The following is a 27,601-nucleotide window of genomic DNA, read 5'->3' on the forward strand; positions in this document are numbered from 1 at the left end:
GGGAGGTAGGTGCTGATGGTGCCCCGTGCATGGGTCAGCGCTCCCCGGGAAGCGCCTCTGGAAGTGGCAGAGGCCAGCTGTGGTGCTCCCAGGCAGGCCTTGCCTCTTCCCAGCTGCCCTGCCCTGCGTGAGACGACCTTACCTCTGCCTGTCTGAGAAAGAAGCAGGGAGGCCAGCAGTTGGCTTGCCCTTTTCTGTCCTGCTCCAGGAGCTGAGTCTATTCCCCCTCAGTGTCTCGGAGGAGGGGACAGCAGCACCATGGCCCCCAGTATGGCCATCCGCCAGACTTGCTGCTGCTTCAACGTCCGCATCGCCACCACCGCCCTGGCTATCTACCATGTGGTGAGTGGGGGGCGGGCCCAGGGAGACCGTGTGTGCGTGTGAGGGTGTGAGAGAGTGGCCCTGATCTACTGAGCCCCCTCCAACTAGTGGCCACTGCTCAGTCTCCTGCTCTGTCCAGTGGGGGGGAGGGGACCCTGTAGCAGCCTCCTGGGTGGGGCAGGCAGAGTGGAATTAGGGGTCCTTGTTGCAAGAGAACATAACTCACATTCTCTTTGAAGCTCAGTTTCTGCCTCTGTAAAATGGGACAAAATAGCAGCTCCAAGTCAACTTGATGCAAATGGAACCCCAGAAGGGAAAGTGCTTTGGGAGCCAGGAATCTTGGGAGAAACGGGGGCTGGGACGCTGCTGGGACGCTGCCAGGATACCGGGGGCCCAGCTCCAGCTCTTCCTCACCGTGCGGACTGGGCTCACAAGAGGGAATCACCCTTTGGGCTTCCAATGGGAGGGAGGACGGAGTCCTCCTCGTTTACAGTGTGGGCGAACCACTGCCTTGTCACCACCAGGAAAGCCTGAGGCTTTGTGCTAGTGAACAGGCGCGTTGCCTGGCCCAGCCTCTTGTGGGGCAACCCAAGGGGGAAGAGGCCCCGGGGTTCCACTTTGGAGGCTGGTATGTACCTCCTGGGTGTGGAGCCTTGACTCTGGATGAGTCATGGTCTCCCTGCCCCCTGGGGCCAGAGGTCGTCCCATCTCAGTGGTGGAAGGTCGGGGGTCTCTGTTCTGTCCTTCCAGGCCCCCGCCCCCACCCTACAACTCAAGCCATACCCCCAGGCCCTGGCGCCTTCCTCCCACGGCGGCTCATGGGCTGTGGTTAATATTTCTCTCACGGGCTGGGAAGGGCTTCCTCAAAATGAGCCTGAACCCGCATGCTGCGGTGGGCTGCTGTGGAGGCTTAGACCTGGCTACATCTGCTTCCTGTCCCAGGCTGCGCCTCCTGGAGGGGCGTTGCTGCTCGGTGCACACCGCCTTGATCCAGACCCATGTGCAAATCCTGGCCTCACCACTACTAGCTGCGCAGCCTTGGGCTACTGGCTTAACCTCTTTGAACCTCAGTTTCCTCCTTTAGTAAACGGGCATCACGGCAACCTCTGAGAGGCTGGCTGAGAGGATCAAGGGCGCTGATATCTGCAAGACAGTGCCTGACACCTAGCTGAGTACCTTCTTATTAGCAGTGCATCAGACATGGAGCTTGCTGCCAGCACACCCAGAATCAAACTGTCAGACCCCAGGACGCTGGTTTTGGGAGGAGCTCAGAGGCTGCCCTTCTTAGCTTCTGCCAATGCAAGAGTGATGCTGAGAGATGCGAATGGCACCTTGGCTGTCCCTGTTGCCATAGACAGCCAGGAAAAGCTGGGGAGTCTCCCCCACTGGCCAAGATGCCATAGGGAGATCCTTTCACTGAGCCTGCCGAAAGCTAGAAAGATGAATGGACAGGGCCAAAAGCTAGCAAGATAATTGGTTAGGAAAAAATCTCTCTCCTCCCTATCACTATAGGGGTTTGAGAGCAAGGTGGAAGGGCTGACCTTTGAGAGGGGAGTCCAGCGTTCTCCTAGGTTGCAGCACATGAATAAATCTCTTTCCTTTTGCACCTGTACCTGTCTCAGGAGTTTGGCTTTCATTGTGGCAGGAAGCTGAAATTGCATTTCTGTTACATCCCCACACCAAGTCCTTAGGGCCCCTTCAAACTCTGAGATTGTGCAACATTCTCGGAAGACCAGTGTGGTGCTCACAGGAGGCCCCGTGGGAAGCAGGGCCCCAGATCCTTAGGTGTGTGCCACCACTAACTGGCTGTGTGACCTTGGACAAGCTTCTCTCTTGGGCCTCAGTTTCCCTGTATAAAATGAAGGGTGTGTCGGGGGTATGGACTGGCTTGGAGGTCTCAAACTCCCGTGCCTCCAGGGGCCAGACAGTGAGTGAGGATAGTGGCGGGGGTGGGGGGCAGCCGGACCCGCAGTGACCTGGGGAGTCCATGCCGGGTCCACTCTGGCGGCCGCCTCTGTTTCCGCTGATTGTTGCCATGGAGGAATGTGGGCCCTTGCAGCGGCTCTTGGGGTGTTTAGAGAAGCAGGGAACATGGCCTTTGATTTCATGTTTTCTGATGTTTTCAGGCTGGTGACTGGTTCAAGGTTAAAAAGAAAATCTCCATGAAGACCACACTGAATCCATTTGCAGGCTACCCGGGCCAGGAGGCTGCCCTTCAAACTCTAGACTCCGTGACTCTCAAAGTTTCTTCTTGATCACACCATCTGAGGTCCTCACCTGTACATGACATCAGTGACATGACATATAATATTAAGTGACATCGGTGCCTGTCCACAGAGCTGGAGAATCTGTGGGGAAGATCAGGGAAGACTTCTTGGAGGTGGTGCCATTGGCAGAGGCATAGAGTTGGGTTGGGGGGAGTACGGATGAGGGAGGAATGTGGAGGCTGAAGGACAGTGGCTTGTGCAGGTGACACTACACAGACCAACCTGGAGGCTTCAGGTTGGGGAGAAGGAGGTGGTAGGGGCTTGGAGTGACAAGCGAAAGAGCCTGGATCTTCACCGTTGATATTTTGGGCTGGAGAATTCTTGGTTGTGGGGACTGAACTGTACGCTGTAAGGTGTTCAGCAGCATCCATGGCCACGCTCCGCAAGACACCAGTAGCCGCCCCCAGTTGCAGTAGCCCAGGATATTTCCAAACATCGCCTGGTGTCCCCTGGGGGCAAAACTGCTCTCAGTTGAGAAACACTGTCTAATGGGAGTCAGGGGGAGCCTCTCTTCTATGAGAAGAGAGGAGAAGCCCGGAAGCTGTGCAGCTGGCCCAGGCAGTCCTCTCAGGGTTCGGGCCCTTAGCTGGTTCCAGGGGAGTTTGTCCTCCTGCCCCCTCCATGACAGGCTTCTGCTCCTTCCCGGAAAGGGCCGGGCTGGGGGCTTTCCTGTGGCCCGGGAGTAGGGCAGCAGTTGTGCAGTCAGGGCTTCGAACACCTGGATGGAAAAAGAGAAACCGCCCTGCAGATGTGCTGATGACCAGGTAGGCTTCATCTGCAGCCAATCAAGAATGGCAGCCCTAAGCACTGAGAGCTATTTGTGGACTTGGCCCCTCTGGGGAGGGTTAAAGTGGGCCCTTGGTGTCTGGGGACCTGAAAGATGAGAAGCCATCCATGGGAAGGGCTGGAGAAAGCACCCAAGACAGAGGGGAGAGCCACTGCACAGGCCCTGAGGTGTGGAGAGGTTTCAAGTATTCCAGAACAGGAAGGGAGCCTGTAAGGCTCAAGCTGACTTCTCAGACCGGGGCTGTCTGGCGTCTGCTCCTCCTCTTCAGGAATGGCCCCTCCCTCAGTGACTGTGACTTCTCTCTCAAGCTCTGGTCACACAGTCGGTGGCAGTCTACTTTCTGGCTTTCTGCAGTGACTGCCTCACATTCCTCTAGCCTTCCCCAAACCTCAGCTCCCGGGTACTCACCCTGGAGCCTGAGGATCCCGCCCTAAAGCCACAGATGGCCTCAAGCGGGGAGCAGCGTGCGGAGAATGCCAGGACCTTCTCCAAGGGCTGTGCTTCCCGCTGCTTAAAGAGCAGAGGCAGTCAGATGATGAAGTGAATGAAACCTAAACCTCCAGGCCTTTTACCCTATTAAGCCCCTTTTGAGGATGGCTCTCACAGCAATTTTGTATTTCCCTCCTTAAATCTTAAAGAAGTCCCCCAAGCTATAAAGCTTCAGATTCCACAAAACCTCTCAGGGCTCCAGGGGCCTCAGGAGGAAACCGAAGTCACTGTGGGCCTGCAGTTGAGCCACTGACAGCCTGCGGGCTTCCTGGATGGTCAGAGCACTCGCCACAGCCAGAGCCCGGCAGCCCACATCAGCTTCCAACCCACAGGCCCCCACACGGGGAGCCCCCTGTCCCTGATGCGGCACCGCTCCTCATGGGCTGCTGGCTCTAAACAAGCCATATTCCCACCTGAGCCTTGATTTCCACTTCAAAATGAAGCCAGAATGAAGAGACAAATGAGAGAAGTGGCCGCCTTAGTTCCCCACGGCGTTCCGATTCTTAGTTGCTCTTCCTGGGTTCCCTGAGATGCCTCACTTTCCTGCCAAGAAATCCCCTCTGAGTCTGTTAGTGTGAAGGTGGTTTTCTTACAACCCACAGAACTCAGGCTGATCAAAGCACTGCCATGTCTTTGAGCATCTAGACCTCTGGTGCTGCAGCGTGTGGGGGACAGCGGCCACGTGAGGTCGGCTGACCGGCGCTCAGGCCGTGGGAACGTGCGCTGCTTGTTCAAGTGGTGGCTTTCTTAGAAAAAAGTTGGAAAGGTGGAAAGGGTTTGTAAGCTTGAACTGCCTTATCCCATTTTGATTTGGTTTGGACCAGCTTGAGCTGTTTTTCTCTGATTGGACCCAATTCACTAGAGACTTAGCAGGCAGAGGAAGGCCTGGCAGGTTTGGACCAATTTTTGCCATTGAGAGCTGACTGCTCATCCATGACATCCACAAAAACATATAAAGTAAGAACCCTTGGGGAAGGATACAATTTGGCAATATTTATTAAAATTAAAACTGCACACACTCTTGGATCTAGCAACCCCGCTCCTAGAATCTGTGTCACAGAAATGAAAACCCAAGCACTGAAGGGTTTTACTACAAAAAAATTGTTGTTGGCAGCACTGTTCATGATAACAAAACTAGGAACAACATGCATGCCCATCTGGAGAGACAGAGTTAGTAGTTAAACTAACGTCTCCTTATCATAGAATATTATGGAAGCATTAAAAACAGTAAGTCAGAGCTAGACCTGTTGATTTGGTGGAATTTTCATGCTGCATTGTGAGACTAGCAAGACACAGAGAAATGTCTATTTTAAATATGATCTTGTATTTATTTTAAAAAGGCAATACATTTTATACATGTATAATTATAATTCAGAGTATATACAGTTCTAGTGACAAAATATTAAGTACCTGCACTTGTTAGATTCATAAAAAGATACATGTAAGGCTGATCCCAAAACATAAAAGGTTTTCCTTGGGGAAGGGCTTTTGGGTGTTTTTTACTCACCTTCTTTTAATTTTCTGTATTGTTTAAATTGATCACAGTGAGCGTGTACTATTTGCATTAGCCAAAATAGTGGAGAGCTATTTTATTGTGGAAGAAAAAGAGATGCTATAGTTTTAAATTCAAAGACTACCCTCAAGGCTGTTACTTTTCCCTCCTTCCTGGAGATGAGCAAGCAGGAGCACGGGGGCCAAGGCCACACGACTGAAAGGGGTGGAGGGACCCAGGCCAGGGTCCAACACCGAAGTCCAGGCCGTCCCTGCTCTCTGCCTCCCCAGAGGGTAAGTTCTGGTGCCAGACAACCCTGAGTTAAGTGCTGGCTTTGCCATTCATAGCTGTGTCATTTGGTTGTCACCATGGGTGGGCCATCATTGTCACAGGCTAAGAATCACTAACTTTTCCTGGTCTTGACTGATGGCTAGGTCATAAAAACATTGCCAGCAGCCAGTCTTCCTCCTTCCTGATCCCCTTTGCGTGACATGAGCTCTGTCTGGCCAAGCGGTCCTTACCTGGAGGCTGCCCTGGGTGGACTTTGTACCAGAGGAGTCTCGGAAAAACCGTTTCAACCCGTGTCAGTCCACACTGTTTCAGAAGAGCGAACTGGGGTTTATCTTCTGTCTTCTGTCTGAGTTGCATAGTGATTTTATCTTGCTGTGTACAGGCAGGGGAGGTGGTGGGCAGGCATTTTCTCTGTTCTTTCCAGATTGTAAACGAGGGCTGCTTCTGCTCCCTGGTGTCTGGGACAGCTCGTGTTATCTCTGAACACCTATGTCAGAGGCACCCGTAGACCTTCCTCAGCAGGAGGGAGTTACAGGGAGACGGCGGTGAAGCCAGGCCCTGTCCTCGGTCTTTTATGTGTACTGGCTCATTCAGTCCTCACAACAACCTTAAGGAGTAACGTCTGCCATTATCCCCACTTGACAGACGCACAGAAAAGTCAAGTACTTGCCCAGATGGCAGCAGAACTGGCACAAACCTTTGCAATCTGGCCACAGAGTCCAGGAACCTCACTTCCACATTCCACATGGGCAAGTCATCAACTTTTTGAACTTCAATATGGTCATCCATAAAATAGAGACAATAATCCCCTGCCCCGCACTGCCCAATGAGTATGTATATTGTTTTAAAATTTTTTTAATTTATTGATTTGAGAGAGAGAGAGAGAGAGAGAGATTGATTTGTTGTTCCACTTATTTATGCACTCATTGGTTGATTTCTGTATGTGCCCTGACCAGGGATCAAACCTGCAACCTTGGTGTATCAGGATGGCGCTTTAATCCGCTGAACTACCTGGCCAGGGCAAATGTGTACATCTCTGACCTGGGTCTGCTTTAGCCAATTCCATTCATTTCTCTCCCCCTGACCCTGCACACCAGGCCCCGGTACAAAGTTGTATTATGTCGTGTTTGCTGACATTGAAGTCAGCAGGAACAGGCCCCAGAAAAGCCAGGACACACGTCCTGCTTGGGTGGAGTCGAGGGGGGCAGACTCTGTTCCAATGGGACGTCTAGGCAGAAGTGGGTGCGGGATGTCCTCTCTGGGATGACTTTGTCCCCAGCCTCCTTGAAAGGGTGTGTTATGTAACTGGGATCATAGTGTTTACAGGGATACAGGCCTCACCCTGAGGATGTCCCTGTTCTGCTGTGTGTCAAAGGAGGGTGTCTCTGGACTGTGACACCTACTTTCTTTATGACCTTGGGCATGTTTCATGTCCTCCCAGGTGAGAAGGAGGAGGCTGGGGCAGTGGGTACTGGGGGTGTTTGACCTAGGGGACGGCTGGCTGGGGAGCTGTGAGCCCTGTCTGTAGATGTCTGAGGGGCTGCTGTGGGGAAAGGGGTTTTTCTTTTTGCAGTGTGTTCATTTTTACTTTTAATTTATGTTGTTTTTTCCTTGTCAAAAATGTAATCGGAAATAATACAGATATACAACTAAAAAGAAATTGTGCTGGAAGACATAATGAAATCAGGGGGTAACTGCTCCACACTCCTCATTCCACGGGGTGATGGTTCTTAAACTTGTCTGCTCACTTTGGGAGATTTTAAAAAACACTGCCCCGTAGGTGCTGACATAATTGGGTTGGAGCGGCGCCTGGGCATTAGGGTGTGTAATGGCGCCGGGGGTGGTTGCAAGTGCAGTCAAGATTGAGAACCATCGCCCACTCTCTCTACTCAGAGGCAAGCTGCTTCTTCGGTTTCCTCCATATTTATGAAGTACACTTTTGTGCCATTCTGTCTTGATTAATCACCTTCCGTATTATTGTTAGATGACCTCTGGTTCTGTTAGTTGACTCTATTAGTTAAGAAGATTTCAGCTGCAGGTAACATAACCACCCCCAACAGTGACTTGAACAATAAAGACACTTAACAACCAGGGTTGGTTCAAGAATGTCATTGAAAATTCAGGGTCTTTCCACCCTGCCACTGCCCTCCCTCAGCACGTGGCCTCGACCTCTCCATATTTGTTCTCTCGCCTCTGAAGAACTGCGCTGACCTGTCCCTCAAGGTCTGGCTTAAATGCCCTCTGCTTTCCAAGACTTTTCTCGCTGCCCCAGCAGTCCACCTCTCTCTTCTCAGCAACTTGTTGGAAGGGTCAGTGTTTCACTTACCCCGTTGTGTTCTGAGGCCTTTGGTTCTTCAACCAGCTACGCTAGAGGCCAAGAGCTCCTGCAACCCTGGGGAGGAGCTGTTAACTGTTCGATGTCCTGTACATGGAAGATGGCAGTTGTCTCCCTCATGTCTGATGAGCAGATTAACCAAATAGAAGTTCTTCCCTATGCCATTTTGTCTACATCTCATTCAGGTTTCATTGATAAATTGGAGAACCTAGCTCAGTGAGTGGTTCTTAACCTTGATCTACCATTTATATATATGTTCTTCTGGAGCAAGGATTCACGCATTTTGTTGGATGGCCAAAGCTCTGATCTTGAACAGTTTTAAGGACCCCAGATTCTCCTTATCTTTAAGGTCTTTTTAACTCTGATATTATTATCCTCAGTAGCAACAGCTATAGTTTACTGAAAATTTACTGTATCTCCTTGAGAGAGAAGTGTGTTTAAAAATCTCCCACTGAAATTGTGGATTCATCTACTTTTTGTAATTCTGTCAATGTTTGCTTTCTGGGTTTTGAAACTGTGTTTTAAGTGTATACAAATTTAGAACTGATATAGCTTCCTGACAAATTGAAATGTCTCTCTTTACCCCTAGGAACAATTATTGCTTTCAAGTCTACTTTGGTAGTCATATTGGTTTCCTTCTGGTTAGTGTTTGCTTGGTATACACATTTTCATATTTTTATTTTATATTATTTTTAGATGACTTCTGGTTATGTTAGTTGACTCTATTAGTTAAGAAGATCTCAGCTTCAGGTACCATAACTACCCCCAACAGTGTCTTGAACAATAAAGACACTTAATGATTGCACACCTGACCAGGTTTTCTATAACTGCATTTTAGTTACAACATTTAGTTGGGTTTGTTATTATTTTTATTCCAATCTGGCAATCTTTGTCTTTTCATTGGAACTTTAGTCCACCAACATTTATGGTAATGTCTGATACATTGTGGTTTAAACCTACCATCTTACATAGGGTTTAAGACATGTTTAATACATGTCTTGCCTGCTCTGTATTCCTTTCTCACTGCTTTTCCCCCCTTCTTTTGGATTGATTACCTTTTATTATTCCAATCATCCCCCCCCCCTCCATTACTTTGGAAGTTTTACAGTCTTATTTTGTTGGGGGAGTCACTCTGGAGATTATATTACATCCTTGGTGCATCAAAGTGTAACAGTGAATAGTTAATTTACCCTCTTTCTTATTATACAAGATTTTTAAATACTTTAAGCTGCTTAAACTACCCTCTCTCTCAAATTGCATGCTATTTTGTTGTTATGAATTAAAAAAAATACATCTCAAATTCCACTAGATAATATTATTTTTTAAAAGTCAATATTCATTTAGATTTGCCCACACATTTACCACTTTCATTTCTCTTCATTGTTTTTTCATCTTGACTTTTCATCTGGGATCATTTTTTTTTTCTGCCTGAAAAACACCCTGATTTTGTGCTTTATTGTGGGGTCTGCTGGTGATGAACTACTACACCTTTTGTTTGAAAATGTCTTTTTAACCTTTATCTTAGCTATTGATTTAAAACTCTTTATTATGAAGATTTCCAAACATCTACAAAAGTGGATCACTTTAAATTCTGTCATGGTCTTTGTGGTATTTACTTCACTATTTCCAGATAACAAGTTTGTGATACTATTTCATGACTTACTGTATTGCTTTAAACATAAAGTATGAACTTTAGTTCTTATATATCTATTTCTCCTCTTTTCTCGCAATATGTTATCACAGTTTTGGTTAAATTAATAATCAGTTCTTGCTTTGTTAAGACGATGCAAAATATTGTTCTAGTCTTTTGCTTATTACTTTAGAAGCCAGTGGGTATACCTAGAGATTTCTGTTGTGTTAAAAAGATCAGATAGGATCTCAGGAGACTGAACGCCTGCTTTTGCTCTAGAGACCCCGCGGTCCATTGCCCACACCATCCATCCCTGCAGATCTGACCATTCCGATTGCAAGAGGGCCCTGCTGTCCATTGTGGTAACTGTATCACCTCTGGGTCAAGTGCTGTTACTTGGCTTCCATGATGCTCCAGGACCTCATCTCATCTTTCCTGTTGAAACCAGAGAGTCCATTTCCGTATCAGAGTTTTCCTTCTTTATCTCTGGCTAACAGAGGGCTTTCAAGGATGCTGGTGATTGCTTTCCTGATGTGATTCTCAATGCATTCCTTAGTCTTTGGAGGAGCTGTGTTCTTCTGAACCTCACAGATAGCTGTTTGAATGTATCCTAAACCTCTGCATTCCTCCCTCTGTATGAAACCAGGGAATTTATGGCATTTGACCTCATTTACCCCTGCCACCACTGAGTTCAGGTTCAGCTAATCAACAGAGCAAACATTTAGAGCCTCTCCCAGATGTTTGAGATAGCTCCCAGATGGCAGAATATGGGTAAGAATATGGATAAATTGGTCTGATTTTAAATGATGTTCCTCCCTTCCGAGTCTAACACCCTCAGCGTCCATTCCCATGCAGATTTTACAGGTTTTGTTCATGTGAAGGTGTTAAAACCTTTATTTTAGACTCTCTTGCCATATCCGTTCCCCTTCTACAGTTGGACTTGGTAACTGGAGTGCCCTGGGAAGTTCTGTTAAAGAACTCGAGGCCATGGGGGATGGTGAGGTGGTTTGTGAAGACGGTGGCTACAGCTCACACCCCTGCACAACTCTATAACAGGGATCTTTAGACTGTTGGGAACAGCCTCATCAGCCCAGGAATAAAGGGTTAGTTATGCTGACAAAAGATTCTGAGGATTTCAGATGCTCTGAAACTTCTAAAACTTCCCATAGTTCCTTATTACAGTCCTTAGGATGCTCTCTTTCAAAGTCAGTCCTTCAAGTTCCACATGAGATCGGAGGCCTGTTATGGCTATATAATTTCTATAAGTGTACAGCTGAGTGAATTTATATGCTGTATATATACACACAGAATATATATTATATACACATATGAATACATATGTGAAAAGGTGAATAATTTTATATATACATAAAATTTTAGTATTACCACCACTCAGAACAATATACGAGATAGAAAACTTTTCCAGCACCCAGAAGGCTCCCTCATACCCCATCTCAGGCAATAATCCCCTACTCGAGCTCTTGACTCTTCTGACTACTGTCAGCCTAGGTTACTTTGTTTTTTGAATTTCATGTAAGTGGAGTCTTAACATATGTATATAACATTATTTGGGATCTGACTTTTTAACATTAGGTATTTGAGATTCACTCATGTTTTTACATTTAGCCTTAGTTTGTTCTTTTTCATTGCTATACAGTCTTTTATGATATAGACATGAATTTATTTATTTTTAAAAGAGTTTATTTATTTATTTTTAGAGAGGGAAAAGGAGGGAGAGGAACATTGGTGCATGACAGATACATGGAACTGTGGCCTCTGACACGCCCCCAACTGAAGACCTGGCCCGCAACCCAGGCATGTGCCCTGACCAGGAATGCAACTGGCAGTCTTTTGGTTCACAGGCTGGTTCACAGGCTGGAGCTAAATTCTCTGAGCCACACCAGCCAGCATTGAATTTATTTATTAGTTCCATGGTTGATGGACTTTTGGATCGTGTCTACTTTGGAGATGTTGTAAATAAACTTTCTGTGAACATCTCTGTACATGACTTTGGTGGACATATTTCTGTTGGGTATTTCTAACTTCTCTTGGGTGTACAAGGCCTGTCCAGAATGTATCCAGCCATGTACAATGAAAAATAGATTTATTGACGAGGATACAAGATACAAGAAACATTGTACATAGGACAATGAAACCTCAGTTTCCTTCAAAGTAGGCACCTTGGGACCTCACACAGTTCTCCCAACTGCAGCACAATGTTCCTCCGCTCTGGTAGCAGAAGCCGCAGGACCAATTTTGCCATGACACGTTTCGTGCCAAGATCCCTCGTCAAAAATCTCAGACACAGTAGTTTTTGGAATCCCCAGATCGGCTTCTCGTTCTCGCACTGTCAGTCGCCGATCTCTGTTGATTGCAACCCACACATGTTCCACATTCTCAGGTGTTCTGCTTGTTGCAGGCCTTCCAGAACATGGATCACTTTCAACAGCTTCTCAACCATCTTTGAAGCATTTGTGCCACACTTTTATTTGTGCCGCATTCATTGCATTGTCCCCAAAAGCTTTCTGAGTCATCTGAATAGTTTCTATGGAGGACTGTTCAAGCTTAATGCAAAATTTGATGGAGATTCGTTGCTCTGCTCGCTTAGTCATTTTGAGTGCGACAGCAGCAAGGTACACATGCTCACTCAATGGCATCTGTTGTCCCCACAGACTAGTAAAGTGAAGTCGTCATTGTTCATGCTTGTGCATTCTAGCCCACTCTCCTTGGCTGCCAGGTTACATTGATGTCACGCAAACCATTCTCGTTATATTAACAATGGCTGGACTTCCTCCAGATAGACCTTATAGACTCTTAAATGGAATTGCTGAATCATAGGTTAGGAGTATGTTCAGCTTTAGGAAATAACTGCCAAAGAAGTTTCCATGTGGCCTTACCAGTTATTCTCCTGGCAGAAGGGATTAGAGTTTCAGCTGCTCTACATCTGCCAGAACACTTGGCGCTGCCCACCTCTTTACTTTTACCCACGCTAGTGAGGATGAGTAGTGTCTCACTGGGGTTTTATTTTGCACTTCTCTGATGCTGTTGAGTTTATTTTCATGTGCTTGTTGACCATCTGATGCTGTGTGTGTGTGTGTGTGTGTGTGCGCGCACACACACACACATGTGTATGCAAAGTAAGGTGTGGCAAATTGTATTCTTAAAGTCTGATTTTAGATTTTGGCTCCTTTGGCTCTTCAGTTGCAAGAGACGACATAGTTCATAGTTCAGTCATAGTTGAGTTTCAGAATGTTTCTGATCCTCTGGCCATATCTTGTGCCAATATGATATGACTTTGAGCTTACCCTTTTATGTCTCTAAATTCTACAGAATAGTTGGAAGTCACTCCACCCCCAATTCTTGTCTTTCATGTCATTCTATGGCAGCAAACATTGAATCCCAAAAGCCTTCCTTCCAATGAGAAGTTCATTAGAGAGGAGAACATGTAAGAATGTTATTAACTACTATTTTACCACTTGGCTGCTACAGTCACTTTTATAATATCAGCTGGTGCTCATGCCTTCAAATGACTCTGAGCCCAGGTCACAGTCTCACACACGCTGGACACGAAGCCGTCTGGGAAGGCTGATTTATTGCTTCCATGTGGTAGCGGGGAGGGACTTAGCGGAGGGGTGTTCGGAGAGCTGGGCATCCACAACATATAACAAATATTTATGATAGAGTCTGTATTTTAGTTTTTAAGACAACATGTTTAAAAATCCCCAGTTTAAGATGAAAGTTTAAAAGTCTAATTCCCTTATAATGTCAATGCCATTATTATCATGGACTAAAGAGTTCTTAACCAGTGACATGAAGGTATTAGATATAGGTTTTACAGTAATTATCTCATTCATTCTCCGTGATCCTGTTCAGTAGTTTCTATTATTACCCCACCTCTCTGTGCCTTGGTTTCATTGCCTGTAAGGTATGTGCAACCTAGAGTTTTTGTGAGTGTTTTGATACCTAGCTCAGCACTTGGTCGTGAGTAAGCATTCAGTAATGACATTATATTCACCACCACCCTAACTGACACCCCTCTTAGGTTAACTCATACCCCCAAATTCCTTTTTGAATGCAAGGGACACAGGATGTTCTTCCTTAAGCTGCCCCAGGGGTAGAAGGGCTAAGGGCCTGGGCTCTGTCCCTGAGATTTTTAGGGCCCCCCCACCCTGGGCTGGGGCTGGTAGGCCCAGAGACTCAGCCTGCAGCTTTCTGGTGTCCCCTCCCCAGGCAATGTCAGGACACCTGGAGGCCCACGGGGGGGGGGCAGCCTGAAGGAAGAGGGGCTTCCCAGTTTGGTGGAGGCAGTTAGGAGGGGTCAGCAAGTAACAGAGTGAAGCCTTACAGCCTGCAGAGAGAGGGAGCTGATGAGAGGAGAGCACAAGGAGGGGGAGGGGCATCGGAAGAGGGGAGGGTGCAACCCAGCCCCATGGACTACTAATGGGGTACAGGTGACCTTCCCATTTGGAGGGGCTTTCAATGAAATATTTAAACCCATAGAAATATTTAAACCTCCACATGAGGAAAGGCCAGTCCCTGCTCCAGGACAGCAGAACCGGAACCGGCTCAGGATCTGCCATGTGCAGGGGTGGGCGAAGAGCAGGTGGGCCCACCACCAACTTTCTGGAGGACCTGTCAGCTTTCCAGGGTGGGAGGGGAGGATGGTAAGGAGTCCAGGTGCCTTCTGGTTCAGACAAGGCTCTGGTGGTCACACAGCGGCAAGAGTCCAAGCTGCCCTGTGCGTCTGTCATTGTGGGCAGGCGACTTACTCTGGAATGTAGGTCTGAAGTGGGGAGTCCAGTTTGGGCCCCTGCTTTGTGCTGATCTGGGCTGGGTCAGCTCTAGCTACATGGATTTGCCTGGAGTCAAGGAGTTGGCGTCAGGCATGTGACCCCACAGCTTCTCAGGGCAGGGCACGTTGGTAGCAGTTCCTACGCTGGGCCAGCGGCACCACAACACGTTGGGCAGATGACTCAGCAGCAGCCACTTATCCACCGTTAATCCAGAGACTGAGCTCATCCTGGTGCTGAGGCTGCAGTTCCTCGTGGACTGCCTAACGCAGAATCATTTTGTCCTGAGCCCCGCAGGCTATGTACCTGGCCCTGGGTAGAGCCTACCTGATTGCTGCTGTGAAGAGAAACTGAATTACCCACGTAAGGTATTTAGCATAGTGCGTAACACTTCTTTGGGGCTTGGTACTATTGGCTGTTATTGTTGCTATCATTAGTACGATTGCTATTACATGCTGGCACTTCGCAGTTCTTCACAGGCATTATCTTGTTTCATCTTATTTTGTCCTCACAGCCACCTGTGAGGTATTGTGGACACTATCCCCATGTGGCAGATGATGAAATGGAGGCTCTAGGACAAGAGGCCATCTACCCCAAATCTTATACACCTAGAAGACAGAGCTAAAGAAGTCAGTCCTATGTGGACCAGTGTGGGACAGGTGTCGGCGTGGGTCTCTGTAAAAGTCACGGACTTTACCATTTTGTTTGGGATCAGAGCCCAGAAGGCCTTCCTTTTCTCATTCTTCCCCTTTCCATCATTCTACGGATGGAATTTATGAGGCCCCTGAAAGTGGAGAGATTTGCTCCAGATTTCCCAAGTCCCCCCTTCCAATCCAGGCCCTTCCTGTTGTCACTTCCTAGACTTTTGAGTCCCCGGAGCCTGAGGCTGTGTTCAGGTGGGGCGCTGGCCCCTGCTGGGAGGGCATGGGGTTGGAGGCCTCAAGCAGGAAGATGACAGACAGGGCTAGTGGAGGAAAGTCAGGGTAGCAGCAGAGGCCTGTTGAACTTCCTTCCAGAAACCAGAGGAGGGCGAATGTAGGCCTGCAGGGATTAGCAGTGACATGCCAGAGGCGGAGTTGCCCTAGCGGGTGGCTTGATCCTGGGCAGGCCGAGAGAGGAAGACCTCAGCAACGCCTGTGGGGAGGGAAGGTGGAGAGAAGGGAGACTATTACTATTACCGAACACCAAGTGATGACGCAGAAGGCTCACTTCTCCAAACAGAAACCCCCACGGACACATTTAAATGTGCAGTGGAGGCAGGGGCCAGCCGCGGGAGAGAGGAGCTCCTGCTCTGGGCAGCGGGGCTGCAGCCCGGGGTCAGGTTCTACCCCAGCTCCACTCCTGCTTTGCTGAAACATCCGAAGATCTCTGGGCCCCACAGTTTTTATATCGTTGAGGTGAGATGGGTGGGTGACAGCGTTCCCAGTGTCCCTCTGCTCTGATTGCGGCTGATGTCCTCTTATAACCGAGGTCTGACTTCACCCTCGGGCCTGTTGTGTGGGCCACCCAGGGCCTGGGAGGCCGGGCTGAGTGGGCGGCGTTGGCCGAGGTTTGGAGGAACAACCTTCAGGAGTGCTTCCCCTGGCCCTGAGACCTGGGCCGAGCGCTGTTCTAACACAGAGATTTCCTGGCAGCCGAGGACGCCACAGGTCCCGGTCCCCTGGGCTGTGCCTGAGGAAGCAGGTCACCATCAGCACCGTGCTGGTGAAAGGAGGCCACCAGAAACTGTTGTACCAGCTCAACGAGGGCCCCTATGGCATCTTCCGAATCTGCCTCAGGGAGATTGCCCCCAGGATGCCAATCGTGGTGGGCTCTTGTGTGGCTTTGGCACCTCTCAGACCATGAGAGCACTCAGTTCAGCCCCCTTCCCTGCGAGACGGGGGTCCCTTTGTGAGGTAGAGGCACAGGGTCTTCGGTTAGAGATGGCTTTGCAGACTGACATACCACGTGCTTGCGTAAGGATGTGCACAGGCGTGCCTGTTTATATTTGCATGTCACCTCTTTTGTGGGTGTGGCTTTATGTGTGAGCATGCTGATTACACCTGCACAGGTGGGTGTGTGGGCAGGTACATGGCTCCGTGTGGGTGTGTGTGCAGGCTGTCTGTCTGGGCTCCCATGCGAGCTCTCTGTGTGCACTGTGTGGGGGTGTGTTAGCAGAATCCTTGAATGTTGGAGATGCAGGAGACCTAGGAAACAGAGATTCTCCAACACTGTTTCACAGTGGATTCACCTGGGAAGTTTTCAAAGACCTGAGCCAACCCCCAGATGATTGAAATCAGAACTTCTCATGGGTCAGGACGTGACATCTGTCCTTTGTTAAAACTCCTCAGTGTGATTCCCATGTGCAGCTGAGTTTGAGGCCCAGTATTTTGAGTGATTATTGACTAAAAACTTTTGATTTTATAGAAGGGAAGCTGAGGCCACATCTGTGTCTGCCCATATAAATTGGCAAGGTTAGACTGTGTCACTTGAATGACATGAATAAGCTCCATGAAGGCGGGGTCAAGAATAGTGCCTACCATGTAGGAACTGCTCAATAATTGGTTGGTATGGCTGGCTGCCAGTTTCCTTGCTGGTGTCTTCCCACTTATGCCTGGGGATGCTCTGCTGGCCTAGGGCATGGGCTTGGAGGATGGATTGGGGGGAAGAGCTCTCCCGTCTCTGATTCCCCATCCATGTGTCCCCACAGGAGCTCGGCTCAAAGCCGCCCCTCTTCCCCTGCATCCCCTATGGCCCCACGTGTGATGCCTTTGACAAGCTCTTCGAGAAGGAGGTGCAGCTGCCCGAGCTGGACGTGGGGACCTGGCTCATCTTCCCCTCCATGGGCACCTATAGTTGGGTCATGAGCTCCATCTTCAACAGCTTCCTGTCCACCTCCATCTCCTATGCCATGGGACCCGAGTTCAGGTGTCTGGGTGGAATGACAAAGATGCTCTCACCAGGATCTGACTGGCACAGGGATCTGGTGGCTGAGCTCTGAGTTCCCAGATCCAGGAAATACCGTACTCCCCTCTCGGGCCCCAGGAAAGGTCCGACTGACATTAACACGGCCTATGGGGTTGACCCTATTACACCCACTACCCAGATGAGTCCAAGGCAGCCCACCCGGGCGGCTCTGACAGCTCTGAAGTTTAGGTGCCTCTGTGCACAGCAGCGGGCAGAGCTATGGCCCGAGCCCTTGGCCAAGCCCCGACTCTACTCTGACCATTTGTGGCTGTTTCCCGGTTCCCTTATCAGACGTCCCTTCCCTACCAGCCTCAGACTCCCTCACAGCCTCTGCCCAAGGGCCTTCTGTAAGCCCCACACAGGGTTCACCCCCCGAGGTTATGGAGAGGGCTCTAGAACACCCTTTACTGGTACAGCCGTTCCACAGTTGCCTGCTGGAGACAGCACATTCAGCTGGGACCTGGCGGAATGGAGTTGCTCCAGGCACTTGGGTGCACCCATGTGGGAAAGCTTGGGGGTGGAGGTGGGGGTTGGGAAGAGTAACATGTGGGGAGCAGAGGTTTGGGTGCTTCTGAAATAATGAGACAACTTTTCGGGTTCAAAATGGCCTTTTCTCCCAAAGTCAGTCTGAAGCATAGGCTGGCTCTTTAGGGCAGTCGACCCCACCCTCCCCACTCCCAACGCCCTGCCCCTGGGGTGGGGTAGAGCTGAGAAACTAGTGTCATTACTACACGTGCCCTGTGAAGGCTGTATCCTGGAGTGTCAAGCAACCTGCCTTGGCCGGTACCTTGGGATTTTTTTCATCCTTCCTTATACCCAGTTAATGACCTCTGTGTTGTTCCAGAAAGGTTTACGTGAACTCTAGGCCCCGTTCTAATGGCGAGAACACTGGCTTTGGGGTCCGGCCTGGAATGAATCCAGGCTCCACTACAAACTGGGTGTGATGAGAGCCCCAGTTTCTCCATCAATGGTGTGAAAATGATGTTAGTGCCTTCCTGGCAGGGCTGTTGAGGAGATTAAGTCAGGAAATGCACATGCTCATGCCCAGAGCCCTGCCTCAGGCTGGCCCTGACCCGGGGCCCCTCCTGCTCAGAGACCACCCCCGACCCCATGGTCGGGGCGTCCTCCGGGAGCGTGCGTTGCATGGGCCTCACAGCTCACAGGCCAGGCCTCTGGGCGCCTGACCCGGCCTTGGCCTTCAGAAACACTCTTTTTGGGAGGTGGGAGGACAAGGAGTAGAAATACCCAACTCCAAAATAAGGTAGATGCCACTTTGTGTCCCCCAAGGACATTGAAACTTGAGAAACAGTATTTGGGAAATTCTGAGCTGGAAAAAGAGAATGTGTTCCACAGGCGAGGACATTGGCAGAGGTGCAGGTAGGGACACATTAGTATGACTGGTCATGTTCCTGCAGCGAGTGAAGGTGGAGTGGGCCCCAGAGGCCAAACCCAGTCACTTCCTGTGTCCTGTGCCTTTTCAAATGTCACCTGATTTGACTTCTCTGATCCTTACCTTCTGCAAAGGGTCCTTGTCACCCACCAGTCAGCCACACCAATCTTAATGCTGCCTCCACCACTCAGCCACGATCGGAGGTCTTTTCCAGCATCCTTGTGCCAAAGAGATTCTCCGGACGGACACCTGAGGAGAAGGGATGAGCAGATGCCCCTGAGGAAACCCGAGGCCTCGGGCAGCCATCCGATCCTGTTACCCGTTCCTCTACTCCCAGGTCCGGAAAACTTGGGGTGGAAATAATAACCACGCTTGCCCTCTCAGAGGTGTCTGAAAGTACAGATATGAGTGGGCTTTAGGTAACCATAAAGTTATATTCATAGGCAAGAGTTGTTGGAGTGTTTTGTGTTTTGCTCTATGGATGCAGTCCTGTAGAATTCTCAATATTAGCCCATCCATCCATCTATTCATCAATCCTTCCATCCTTTCATCCTTCCATCTATCTATCCATTCACTCATCCATCCATTGACCAATCCATCCACTGATCCATTCATCCATCCTACCTCCATTCATAAAACAAAACGTGAGAGCCTAGCTCGTGATGGCATTATTCTAGGCAATGTGACACATGGTGAATGAGATGTGCAGAACCCACGCTCATGGACCCTAACTTCCAGCTGTGAAAATCGGAGCAGGAGCAAACAAAAATGATAAAATAAAGTGGAAGCAACAAGTGTTGTGAAGAAAAATCAAAACAGGTCAAGGGGATAGGAAAGAATAAAGGACGGTCCTATTTTAGGTAGAGGGGCAGGGAGGCCTCTCTGAGGACTTGGGAGGTGAGCAGAGACCGGAAGGGAGCTGTGTGGTTAGCTGGGTCAGAGTTCCAGCGCTGGAAACAGCAGGTCCACAGGTCAGGGATGGAGAGTGTTTCAGAAAAGGCAAGGGGACCTGTGTGGGTGAGCAGAGTGAGTGAGAGGAGGTATTGGAGATGAGGAAGGAGGAGGGTCCAGGGCTGATGTCCTCAAGCCTCCTGGTGAGTCAAGGCGTTGACTCTTCCGAGGGAGAGGGAAGATCCTAAAGGGTTTGAACAGGTCAGTGCAATGAGAAGATGCACAGAGAACTTGAGGGGCTCCTGCCAACCCCTATAAATGCTGGGTGGTCATGGTGTGGCTGGTAAGAAGGTTCAGTCTCGAGGAAGACTATAAAAGTTGAGTCAGAAGAATTTTCTGAGGGGTTAGGTGTGGGGTATAGGCAGAGAGGAGTTGGGAACGACTCTAGAGCTTTTGGTCAGGCCAGTCCGCAAATGGGGACATTGCGGGGTGGGGAGCAGGTTAGGGGGTTCAAATTGAGAGGAGTGAGATGTGAACATGGGAGAGAGGCATGAACAGGGGAGTGAGGTATGGACATGTGCATCATACCATTGGCTGGGCCTTACATTTCCGGGGCTGCCCAGCCCAGCCCGGAAGTGAGAGTCCATAGAGAAGACACAGGTAACGGAAACTAAGAGAAAACAAGTTTCAGGGAGGAAGGAACCTTCAACTGTGTGTGGGTGAGGTGAATGCTGAGGACAGAGTTGGGAAAATGGAGGCCACTGATGACCTTCACCATGGGATTTCAATGCCAAGGACGGTGGGTGGAAGTGGGGTCCAGAGAGGGTGGCGGGGAGGGGCGGGGGGTGTGGAGGGTGGGCTCCTCTTCCAGGGAGCTGTGCTGTAGAGGGGAGCAGGAGACAGGAGGGTGGCTGGAAGGTGTTCTTGTAGGGTCACCAGGGTTTAAGAGGAGAAATATTAGGTCTTGTTTGTAGATTATGGGACTGATTAATAGACGGGATAATTACGATGCAGATGAGAAAGGAAAGAATCCCAAGAGAAAAGTCCTCGGGTGAGTGGGAGGGGTTAGTGTCCTGTGTGTGAGGAGAGGATGTGCCCCAGGTGGGAGCTGGGACAGAGCCTCCAGGTACAGCAGGAAGGCAGGGCACACGGAGGGCGCGGTTGGTGGGAGAATGTGGGGCTCTCTTCTCAGCGGAAGAAGAAACAAGGCCAAGCGGAAGGAGGTGGGGGAGGTTCTTGGTGTTTTGAGGAGAGGCTTGTTTCCCCAGAGGGAAAACCACAGGGGTGGGGCACTGAACGGAGCGGTGAAATGGGCCCCATTGCCAGCCCAGGTGCCCACGTGAGGTTTGCAGGTGTCAGTTTAGAGTGAGGCTGCTCACGTGGTGCTTTTCTTCAGCTGCTGGGTGCAGGTGCAGAATGGGTGGGGGTGGTGGGAGTGAGGAGAGTCAAGGGAGGAGGGGGCTGCTTCCAGTGGGGGGAGCTCATGGGGGTCTCTGCAAGTGCAGGCTCCGCCCAGGCCGTGAGCCCCCTGCAGTCCTCAAAGCCCGTTCTTGACCCCGCAAGCTGTCCTTCCACATTCTTTATCTGCTGTGAGCTCCGAATGGCCTCCACTCACAGAAGTGAATTCCTCTGGGCCATGTAAGGGGCCGAGCTGGGATCCAAATTAAATTGTCCGTTCCTTGTTCTCCTTTCTGGGCAGCAGGGCACTGTGTTTAAGAAAGTCTTGCATTTCCGATGGTGAAAATAAACAAGCTTGGCTGTTGGGAGATTAAACGTCAGGTGTTTTGTGCCAAGGGGGCCCAGTCTTGTCACGATTCAACTATAGTATCTTGCTGCCACCCACTGGTCACTGTCAGCGTTGCACCCAAAAAGAACGGATTTTGCTAAGCTAAGGATCGTATCTAGGGCCAGGAATGCATGGCTGAAAAGGGCCACAGGGGAGTTCCCACCCCTTTTGACAAATGAGGAGATAGAATTCCAGAGAGATGACTTCAGAAATCCATCTGCACTTGCCTACTCCATCCATTCAGTTGTCCACTCATTCAATGAATATTCATCGAAAACCTGCTCTGTGTTGACACTGTGGTAGGCACTGGGAATTAGACAGAGGCCATTGCTCTTCTAGAGCTGCCATTGCTCACGGGGGGTGGGGGGGCAGGGGGACGGATGCTAAACAAGTAAATAAGCCACGTAATGGTAAATTTGATAGAAGCCGTGAAGGAATTAAAAGAGAGAGAGCGAGTGGAGAGGGTGGTCAGGAGACGACATTTGAACCGGGACCTAATGTCTGGGCGGCTGGGGAAAGGCGATCCAGGGCAGCACCGCCAAGGCCCCGGGGCTCTGAAAAGTCTGAGCAGGTTCCAGAGCAGCTGGAGGCCCCTGATGCCCCAGCCCACGGCGGGGATCCATGTGGAACGCGCAGAGGCCAGAGCAGAATGTTCTCCCACGGGGGCCACACCGCTGACCCTCTCTTAATGAGTCCGCAGCGCCTCTTGGCCCCACCTTACTCTCACAGCTGACTGACCACTTCATCCCTGGAGCTCTCTCCTCCCTTGGCCCCTGTGACCCCAGCCTCTGGAGGTAGGAAAAACCATGATTATTCTCCTGTGAAAATTAAAGCTTCACAATCAACACAAAAATGTTCCTGGTCTGAAGGAACTCACTGAATGTTCGAAAGCTAGAAAAGGAAATACTGGCACACAGAGTCAAAGGTCAGGATCGACATTTCCAAGACCTGGGACAGAAGCACATAAGAGAGAATTGCTTGTAGCTGCTGCCATTTTTTTTAAACATTTTATTTATTTATTTTTAGAGAGAGGGGAAGCGGGGGGAGAAAGAGAGGGAGAAGAACATGGGTAGGTTGCCTCTAGCTTGCGCCCCAACTGCGGACTAGCCTGCAGCCCAGGCACCTGCCCTGACCAGGAATCGAAGTGGTGATCTTTTGCTTTGTGGGACAATGCTCAACCAACTGAGTCACACTGGTCAGGGCTGTTGCCATGTTTTAAGTATGTTTGTGGCCATGTCCACCCCTAATGGTGACCCATTCTTGCAAATAAAATGATTATTTGTAAGTTTGCAAACATAGTATGAGTATGCTTAATTCAAATCCTATGAGTGGTGTTTCAAGAAATAATATGCTTTGGAAGCAAAATAAATCCCTACATGAGCAATTTTGGAACATTATTCCAGTACTATTCCAATTATGCTAGCTGGTAAGGACTGAGTGAACAAAACAAGATGAATTCATTGTAGCTAAGCTGACCAAAAATGGAGTCTGTATAATGAAGCCAACAAAACTGGTTCAGATCAAAAGGTCAGAAGCATGAGAAATAGATTTTATTTTACCTTAACTAGTCCGAGGACTTAAACTGTTGAATTTCTCAGTTGTGCGTCAGTGCCCAGAGATATATAAATTCCTGTAGAAGTACTTTGGAAAGAATGCTTACACGTCCAGACTGCAGGGCATTCATTATCTGGACCACAGGTCATCTGGAAGATCATCATCGTAGACTAATCGAGAGGTGAAGAATGCCAGACTGATTCTTTTCAAGAATGTGCTGTTTGCTTATGAGAGCTCTCAACTTTTCTGTTCGGAACCCTCTGGGTGTTACCTGGTAGTGTTTCTGATTCGCAAATCCTAAGACCCTTATATAAAACTTTGCCATTTTTAATTGTAGCAAAACCTCCTGATTCATTTGTGTAATGTCAACGCTGGCATTTTCCAGTGTTTGAATATCTGCCCTAGGCTACAGTTCTTTGTAAAATAAAATATTTCATCATGGAAAAAAAAAAAAGGAAGATTATAGGAAACAACATGTCCCCTAACACTCAACTTGAGGATGTGTTTGGACACACTCTTAACTTGACCAGCATCAGTGCCAAATGGAATAAGTTTTTCTAAGTTTGAAATATTTATCCTAAAAACAAAGACCAAGGGCAATTAATACCTTATGTGTTTTAAATTTCCATTTTTAAGAAAAACTTAGAAATAATAAACATTTGTGATATTATCAATCTATTTTCAAAATAATTTTTATTTGGTCTTTATTATGAGTTAATGTCTCCCTTTCTAATGATTTTTACTATCAAATATCTTTATAAAGTAGAGGTCATTTTAACATTATTGAAAGATATCATCTTTCATATCATCTTGTCATATTATATTGGCTGGTAATAATAACAAATCATGTGTTATTATTTTTTTTTCTGAATTTCTGAAATGTGTAGTAGAACCCTCTTACGGAAGAATGTTCACTGTTTATCATGGTCCATCTTTTCTTTTTTTCAAAACACATCAAAGTGTTAGGGAAAAATACAGAATAATTATGTTTTCAGGAATTCCTGAGAATGTTTTTGGAATTCTAGTATCTCATACTCAGATCCCAAAGCTTAATATCAGGAATGTAGAAATGCTTTTCAAAGTTTTAACATTTCTCGACTCTGCCTCTCTGTCAGATTTTCGTCATTTTCTCTGACCTATGAGTCAGCCTCTGAGCTCCTCTAACTCCTCCTCCACATGCCAGAGAGACCTTTCTAAAGTGAGAACGCAGCCTGGCCTGGCCTTCCTCCATGACACCCTTCCTGGGCTCCGCAGGACCTTCGCTGGTGTTTCTCACAACGCGTCCTCTGATAACTGCGTAAAAACGTCTGGGAGTTTCTTTAACGTGATTCCTCCTTCAGCTACACTGAATCAGGATCTCTGGGAGTTGAAGCCTAGGAATAGCCATATTTAACACATCTTCTGAATAGTTAAAACAAAACAAAACAAAACAAAACATTTGTATGGTTAACAAATACAGAAAGCCACATAAAACAAATGCACAAATTATAGAACCATCATAAGACCAACACCCACATCTGAAGGCAAAACCTTGGCACCCACCTCAGAACCTCTCCTCGTGCTTCCTCCCAATCAAAACCTTTTTTATCCTCCACCACCAAGGGTGTTCATCATCAGGAATCTCATTTTGCCTGTTTTCTTGTTTATTTTAATGTCATTAAATTTTGTTTAATCTTTGCCCTTCTTTCCGTCTTTTTTCTTCTTATGATTCATTTGTTAATGAAACGAGATCATTTGTCTTACAGAGTTTCCCATGGTCATTGCTAATTGCATCTCCAGGCAGCATGTTTCCTTCTCCTCTGAATTTCCTGTTAATTAACAGATGAATCTAGATGCTTAATCCAATTCATATTTCTCTCCGTTTTGTTTTTTTTTTCTTTTCACAAGCCTACTTCTATACATGATGTGAGTTTGTCATCAAGTGGCTCACATTTTTGTGTTTTCTCTCTCGAATCTTGCACATTTCTTGCCCCGGGTCTGAAATCAGCTCATATTATTTTGGGTAAATACCTAGGAGTAGAACTGCTAGTTCATAAGGTAAATAAGTGTTTAACTTTCTAAGACTCAAACAGTTTTCTGAAGTGTTATACTTATTTACGCTCCCACCAGCAATCAAAGTTCCAGTGGCTCTAAATCTTCGCCTATATTTAATATTGTTAATTTAATTTAATTTAATTTCAGCTATTCTGGTGATATGAAATGCTCTTTTATCATGGTTTTAATTTGAAGTTTCCTAACAACTAATGATGTTAAACACCTGTTCATGGGCTTATTGGCCATTTATATCTTCTTTTGTGAAATGTCTCTCTAAGCCTTATTTCAAATATCTATTACAGTGTAACAAACCACCATAAAAATTTATTTGTGCCCTATTTTGAATTCTGATCTGGACTGATCTGAACTCTGACCTGGACTGATCTGGGTAGTTCTTTTGCTCCATGTGATATTGGCTGCAGTCACGTGGATTCTCAGCTGGGCTGAAAATCAAAGGTGGCTTAATGCACACGTCTGCCCCTTCGGCTGCCATGGATGGAACAGCAGGAGGCTGGCCAGGTATCTCTCTCTACAGGTCCCTTACTGAGGTAGCCAGATCACTTTACAAGGTGACTCAGAGGTCCAAATGGAACATTCAAAGGCAAAACCCAATGGGCAGGAGTTTGTCTTCATGAATCATACAAGCTAGTGCACCATAGGCCAAGATAAGTCACGTGTCCAAGTTCAGAGTCAATGAGGAAGGCATTGGGCTCCACCACCATAAGTCTACCACAGATCTGCTGCCCAATTCTAATTGGATCGTTTGTCTTTTTAATATTGCATTACTTGTTTCTATACTCTGAATGCAAGTCCTTCATTAGATATAAGTTAAGTACTGTGAGTGGTTTGTTTTTTTTTTAAATCTGTGGCTTACTAGTTGGTATTCTTAAAGCTGTCGCTTGAGAGCACAAAATTTTAATTTTGATGAAGTCCAATTTATAAATTTTTTTCTTTTATGGATAATGCTTTTAGGGTTCTAATAAGCTTGTGCTAACCTCCAGGTCCTATTCGCTGTGTTTTCGTCTAGGGTCATTATGGGTCGAGCTTTTTCATTTGGATTTATCATTCATGGCAAATTAATAATTATTTATAGAAAATGACAGGGATTGAGGTTCCTTTTGTTCCACAGGGATGCCCGTTTGCTCTAGCACCATGTATTGTAGACTTTCCTTTTCTGACCTTGGCACACCGGTCAAAAACATTTGACCCTCTATTGCTATTATAAATAGTGTCTTTATTTTATTTTCCAATTGATTGTGACTAGTATACAAAAAATGAGTTTTGTATATTAACTTTGTATCCTACGAGCTTACTAAATTCACTTTTAATTTTAGAAGGGGTTTTCCGTTGGGGGAGGGGAGTGTGAGGGGAGGGAGTAAATCCCATAGGGTTTACTATGTATGCAATTGTATGGTATAAAACAGTGAGCATTTTACATCCCCACCCCCCAACCTTTATGCCTTTTATTTCTTTCCTTATTGAACAGGACTTTCAGTATGGAAGGGGTAAGAACAAAATACTTTCTCCAGGGGATGTTCGCTATTTTTCCATTACATATGATGGGGGTCTTTTGATGATGATTTAAGTATATAGATTTTTAAATAAATGTATTTTATCAAAAATTACCTTCTATTTTTCTACGTATTTTAAGATCAGTGTTTGAATGCTGTATCTCTTTTTATCTTTTTATTTCACCTTTATGTGTTTTTATATTTTCTTCTTAAAAATATAATTGGGCTTTAAAATTTTTATTGTAATATCTGTCTTTTATACAGTTTGTTTAAATTATGTGCATTTAATACAGTTACTGATTTACTTGGGTGTAAGTCTGCCATCTTGCTATTTGTTTTTCTGTCTCATCTGTTTTTGTTCATTTAATTCCTTCATTATTTTCTTCTTCTGGACAATCAAGATACTTTCATTATTCTATTTTTTTCCTCTATGAGGTTCTAGTTATACATTTTTGCAGACTTCTTTTAGTGGTTACTCTACAGATTTAAATATGCATCTTTGGCCCATTACTGTATGCAGATAATTCAGGCTGCTGTGCCAAAATACTGTAAATGGGGTGATTTGAACAACAGAGATTTATTTTCTCACAATTCAGGGGACTGGGAAGTTGGAGGTCAGAGCGCCAGTATGGCTGGGTTCTAGCGAAAGCCATTTTCCTGCTTTGCAGACAGCTGTCTTCTCGCTGTGTCCTCAGGGGAGGGACAGAGAGCGGAAGCATGCGGCCTTGCCACTCTTAGGAGGGCACTAATCTCATCATGAGGACTCCATGCTCATAACAAAATTACTTCCCAAAGGCCCCATTGCCAAATGCCATCACATTGGAGATCAGAGTTTCAACGTATGAATTGTCGTAGGATAGTATGAACATCCAGTCCACATCACTGTATCACAGTGTCGCAGACTCACTGTCGTATTGAATCGATATGTTTACCATTGTTTGAACACTATAGGAAACTCACAACAACTCAACTTCATTTACTCTTTCACCTTTTGTGCTATTGTTGTATATTTTATCTCTCTGTTATAAACCTTGTAAGACATTTCTACTATTGTTTCATTAATCAATTCTTTCATGTTTATCCCCAT

The 27,601-nt window shown here is 47.3% G+C and overlaps 1 protein-coding gene across 1 annotated transcript; it reads left to right on the forward strand.

Moving 5' to 3' along the window:
• The first annotated feature begins 258 nt into the window (after positions 1-258).
• Positions 259-17,382, forward strand: LOC129069456 (ornithine decarboxylase-like). The gene is made up of 3 exons (XM_054572200.1): positions 259-342; positions 16,023-16,220; positions 17,092-17,382. The coding sequence occupies exons 1-3, from the start codon at positions 259-261 to the stop codon at positions 17,380-17,382; spliced, it is 573 nt and encodes a 190-aa protein (XP_054428175.1).
• The last annotated feature ends 10,219 nt before the right edge of the window (positions 17,383-27,601 follow it).

Source organism: Pteronotus mesoamericanus, unplaced genomic scaffold (genome assembly GCF_021234165.1).
Source record: "Pteronotus mesoamericanus isolate MK-2021 breed Mesoamerican mustached bat unplaced genomic scaffold, CSHL_Meso_final contig_221, whole genome shotgun sequence".
NCBI lineage: Eukaryota > Metazoa > Chordata > Mammalia > Chiroptera > Mormoopidae > Pteronotus > Pteronotus mesoamericanus.

Bases quoted from the DNA above. Each gene is read 5' to 3' on its own strand.
- LOC129069456 (XM_054572200.1), top strand. From the start codon at position 259: ATGGCCCCCAGTATGGCCATCCGCCAGACTTGCTGCTGCTTCAACGTC. The intron at 343-16,022 runs GTGAGTGGGGGG...GTTCTAACACAG, and splicing joins CCCTGGCTATCTACCATGTG to AGATTTCCTGGCAGCCGAGG. The intron at 16,221-17,091 runs GTGGCTTTGGCA...GTGTCCCCACAG, and splicing joins CAATCGTGGTGGGCTCTTGT to GAGCTCGGCTCAAAGCCGCC.